Source organism: Centroberyx affinis, unplaced genomic scaffold (genome assembly GCF_046629955.1).
Source record: "Centroberyx affinis isolate AG114_WGS23_722 - 3 ecotype Tasmania unplaced genomic scaffold, CSIRO-AGI_Caff_v1 ptg005038l_1, whole genome shotgun sequence".
Lineage (NCBI taxonomy): Eukaryota > Metazoa > Chordata > Actinopteri > Beryciformes > Berycidae > Centroberyx > Centroberyx affinis.
The window spans coordinates 151,092-156,181 of NW_027282482.1; the positions used below are offsets into that span (position 1 = coordinate 151,092).

At 40.3% G+C, this 5,090-nt stretch overlaps 1 protein-coding gene across 1 annotated transcript; it reads right to left on the bottom strand.

The window, feature by feature from the left end:
- Positions 1–507: 507 nt before the first annotated feature.
- Positions 508–3,966, bottom strand: LOC139666512 (receptor activity-modifying protein 3). Its single transcript, XM_071545769.1, has 5 exons — positions 3,761–3,966; positions 3,344–3,451; positions 2,880–2,930; positions 2,256–2,409; positions 508–928 (listed from the first exon to the last, which is right to left on the bottom strand). Exons 1-5 carry the CDS (start codon positions 3,795–3,797, stop codon positions 682–684), a joined length of 597 nt encoding a protein of 198 aa, XP_071401870.1. The 5' UTR covers positions 3,798–3,966; the 3' UTR covers positions 508–681.
- Between the last annotated feature and the right edge of the window lie 1,124 nt (positions 3,967–5,090).

The window sequence follows — 5,090 nt, forward strand, 5'->3', positions numbered from 1 at the left end:
AGGCCCTTTTTGAGGGTTTGTTCCTGCGCTATATGTAGTGTTAAAGTTGTGTGAACTGTCACAGTTTTAAAATGTGTGAATCTAGTAAAAAGTACAGCCTGTACAGTCTGCTAGAGTGTGTTATGACATCACACACTGTAGGCTGGCTCCATAGGATCCCATTATAAAGGTTGAAAAAAGTATAAAACTTAAACTGCGATTTCTCAAAAAGTACAAAAGGTATCAAAAAGCTGAATAAGAGTAATAAAGTACTAAAAGTGGTGACCCGTTTAAAGTTTGAATGGAGTTTCTAGCTTAAAGTATGAAAGTGTAGTTAGAGTTCAAAGTGGGCATGGTTTGAACAGTCCTCCCATAGACTTACATTGTAAAAAAAAGGCTAAAAAGGCGTTTTTGTAGGATTATATTTAGGTGATTTTCAAAACTTTCCCTTCATGCAATTCCTTAGGACTTTTTTTCTCTCATTCAGAACATATTAAGGACACAAAATCCATTGAGTTTGTTTTTGTTGCAATTTGTGAGAGGTTGACCCACATTTTTGGCTAAAATGCCTGGACTATATGACTTTACTGAAGCATGACATTGGGGGTAAACTGTGTTTAGTTGGGTTCACCCTCGCTAAATCCAAGTGATATAGCCTGAATCCTATTGTATATTCTGACAATACATCACAGTAGTTCCAGCTCACTCTCGGACCTTACTTTTCCAAACCACCAGGAAAACCAAGATGGGGATGAGGCTCACAGGGATGAGGGTGAGGATGACCACCACCCCGTGCGGGGCGTCCGACAGTAGCAGCTCTTCCTCAGAACAGTTTTGGAAGTACTGGGAGTGGATGTGCAGGAAGAAGTCTTGAACGTTGGGGTTTGGGTAATAGCACCCTACAATAAGAGATAGTGTCTCCATGCATATTGTCATGTCGTTGTATGGTCTGCAATAGATAATAAAAAAAAACTGTTAACTGTGAACAGACTTGGGCAAAGTAACAGTGTAACAGTTGCTATATATGCTTCAAATATTTTTGAAATTCAAAGGAGCGCTTGATTTACTGAATCTTGCAGCCAATCCTAGGAGCAACCGACATAAGCATGGTTAAAACCAAGAACAGCTTAAAATAATAAAATATTTAAGCTATAGTAAACTGGAAATAGTACATGTAAATATGTGTGTGTGTGTGTGTGTGTGTGTGTGTGTGTGAAATTCCATAAGTATTTGCTTTTGTCTTAACATTTCCACCTCCTTCAGAATGCCACTGGGAAGTATCTATCATCAAGAGTCTGCCAAGTAGATTGAGTGTCTTCCTCTCCCGCTGCCAACTAAATGCAGATTTAAGTGTGACCAGTGTCCTCTTCCGTAGACCCACCCTTCCATAATTACTGCTCTGTTTATGTTCAAAAAGGAAATAGTTTAACCGCTGCAGTCTCAGTCTTAGTTGAAGGCAGATACACGTTCAGTTTCATTTCAAAACAAGGTGAAAAATTACATCCTCTTACAAAATGATTGCTGACACACATCATTAGGATATATAATTTAAGCTATTACCTTTTCTTTAAAATATAAGCTTATTAATATCAAGCATCAGTTTTCCCTCAAAATGGATAGGCCTTATGTAGCATTTTGCAATGAAATCCTTAATGTGTTGCCTAAGCTTTAAAAGGCAAACAGCTTTAACAACAATTTAGAAGGGAATGTGGGGGATGTGGACCTCTTAGACCACTGGTATGAAGAGACACAGAGGTTCTGGCACGTTGTTATCCTAACTAAAGCAATAAATCAATAATGTATCAATAATGGCACCGCATGCATCGGCACAAGCAATTTTCCTTTCTCATTATTCTTTTCAGCACAGCATGGAGGATGTATAACAGCAGCTCTGATCAATATGGAGCTGAGCAAATTCTAAGATCTAACTTGAGAATTATTGATTTTTCATTCAGAACTTGAGCGGTCCTCGAGATAGATAGATTCAGCATGTAGCGGGCCTGTGTCTGCATCACTTCTGTAGGCAAACCTATTCTATATCTTTCTATGTATATCTATATCTACCAATGCACTTTGCTTTATCAAATTAGACTTCTCTGCATTCGTTTTTCAAGTGACACTAAGAAGCTAAATACATACTTATACATATCATACATATTATACATACATATCATTATACATATTATTACATATTATTCATATCATGATGCATTTTAATATCTCTAATCGCACTGTGTAATTTCTACTGAATTCTGTACAGACACAGTATGGCTCACCGGATGACGTAGTCCAGGTCACACCAGTTTTCCACGCTGATCGTCAGCATATCCTCGTGAAACTGCGCACCACAAGTGTTGTGACTGTGCACCACCAGCTCCTCCTCTAGGCAGTGCATGTGTGGATAGTTATGCTCCTGGTCCTGAAAACTCTCTGCAATGCAAGAAAAGACAAGTCAAACACTTCCTACATACACAAGGTGCTGTTTGGGGACACACAAATATCAAACAAGTACCAAGGTGGTCTCAATTAAATGTTACATTATGTTATGTTAATATGCTTTCCATTTCTCCTGATTTTCCTCCCCTAAATGTCTTCTTTCCTCAATCTTCAGTGTACATTTCTATGATAATCGATGGCAATGAATGGTACAATTTTGTCTTCTGTACAGGTGTTTTGTTTTGACATAGTTCTAAGTTTACCCCTCTTAATTTCATATAAAGTTCAGACTTCATTTAATACCACAGCTGCAAGATCACCAGATCGTGGCAATGCTTCAGCTATAATGAGTGACTACTCAAGCACAGGACATTTTGACTTATAGACCAGTGATAGGGAACAGGGATTTCCATATAGTTACTCAATTCAAACATGCAGATTAACAAGATTAAAAAGCATCTCACCATCATCCTCTGTGATTACAGTCTGGTTGCTGGTTGCTGGTTTCATGGCAGCTGCAAACATAAATTTTATCTGTTTAATTTGTGCAGGATTTGCCATGACTGGTGGGTGAATTGATTATCTCAAATCCACACAGTGATGTATTGCATACTGACACTGCCATCATGTCAAAGCCTCATACAGTAACTCCCACAGTAGTTGTCATGTTTTTATTTGAAGGTTTACATGCCCCTTTATTGGGTAAGAAAGGCTGATGACCATAGGATAGGGCCCATTAAAACCTACTGAAAACCTAGAGACTATTGCCAGAATTGTTTTGGTTTTAATTACTGAAAGGTTACAAGAAGTTGTTTAGAAGTAGTTACAAGAAGACTTTTTAAAGATACAAGGTTTTTGTACAATAACAGTGTTTCACTAATATACTTATGCTAATATACTACAAGGATTGAAAAAAAAAAAGTCTTACTGTCATTCTTGGATATCCTGAATGTTTGGTTGCCCAGATGCCCCAGTTTCCCTCCAGGTTTGCTCAACTCTTCATCTGTCAGGTTGCCTGTTTGCGACTCCACAACACCTGCCAGTACAGATGCATTGAAACCATGTTGTATAATTTAACATCTCAGAAACACTCTAAACAACTTTAAGAGTCTTTCACACCGGCCTGTTTGTTTGCTGCTACCTAAACTAAAATGTCCCCGGCCATTGTCCTTCCATCGCACCACAGCGACATCCTCAAATGGAGAAGACAATAGACACTGAGGGAATCATGTAACAAACTCTACAAAACTTCCACAGGAAATGCCAACAGAACCCAACACTACTACAACTCCTATCCCCCCAAAAAAGAAGAAAGAGTGTGTGTGAAATGAAGTGGTGTACATACCTAAGAGTAGAGCTGGAAAGAGCAGGTACAACACCATGGTGGATAGTGATGAGGCGAGCAGTCGTAACCTTCGAGGCCAGTCAGTGACCTGAGGTGTCAATGTGAAACTCTGTCTTCACAAAGTCTGAGAGCTGAGTGGATCACGGAACTAGTCCACCCCTGTTTTTCTTGGCACGGCTGACTGTGTGTGTGTGTGTGTGTGTGTGTATGTGTGTGTGTGCGTGCGTGCGCGTGTATGTATGCTCGGGTGATGTTGAAATCATGCTTGATAAAGAGATTGAGCTGTAGAAGAAGAGCGGTAGATGATGAGGTAGGGATAACTGATGCTACTCATGAATTAGTGTGTGTCAGAGTGAGAGAGGGTGGGAGAGGAAGAGATAAAGAGAGAGATGGAGAGACAAAGGGAAGGAGAGAGAGAGAGAGAGGGAAAGAGAGAGAGAGAGAGAGAGAGAGAGAGAGAGAGAGAGAGAGTTTGAGGGTTGGAGTACAGCTTGGTCTCTGTCTGCTAATTTGTTTTTTTTGTTTGTTTGTTTGTTTGTTTGTTCACCCGTACATTTGTTTATCACACATGACATCTCAGACACCGCTGATCGGATTTTGATGAAACTTGGGAGAATGATGCATCTCACTGCTGTGGTCCGGCATTTTTTTTAAATTGCAGTGATTTGTTAATTTGTTTGCCCTGTGTCGCCCAATATCTGAGACACCACTGATCACATCACACAAAACTGGGGGTTAGTTACATGCATACGGTTAGAGTTGTTCTTGATGGTTCTGAGTTGTCAATCCATTTCCAATCCATTTCCTACAGTAGTTCTAACACATAACACATAGGCAATTTCATTTTGTTAGCTAAGACAAACTACAACTCTGTTGGTTTATCAGTGAAAGGGATAGATCCATCTTTATGTAGTAAATAAGGGAAGTGCTGGTATGTCCTCACACTCTCCTGTGCCCCACTAAGATAAACATACTCCTCCATAATATTACAGTGATATCATATCTTTCTCTGTAGTGCTTAATTGGAATGGGAGTTCTGTGCGTGTGTGTGTATGTAAGTGTAGATGTGAGTGTGTATGTGTGTGTGTGTGTGTGTGTGTGTGTGTGTGTGTGTGTGCGTGTGCCTGGGCAGTCCTGATGTTACTGGTAATGTGGGCGTAGGGACAACACGGACCAGTTTCCTGCTCTCCCTCAGATAGCCTGTAAGAAAGCTCTTGAAGGATTTCCCCCTCCAGTTAGTGGCTGTGAAGGCAGCTGCCCGAACGGAGACAAGGCTACTGCTGGAATCAGGAAGCTGGGGCAGCACGCAAGATAGGCAGGGCAGCTAAAA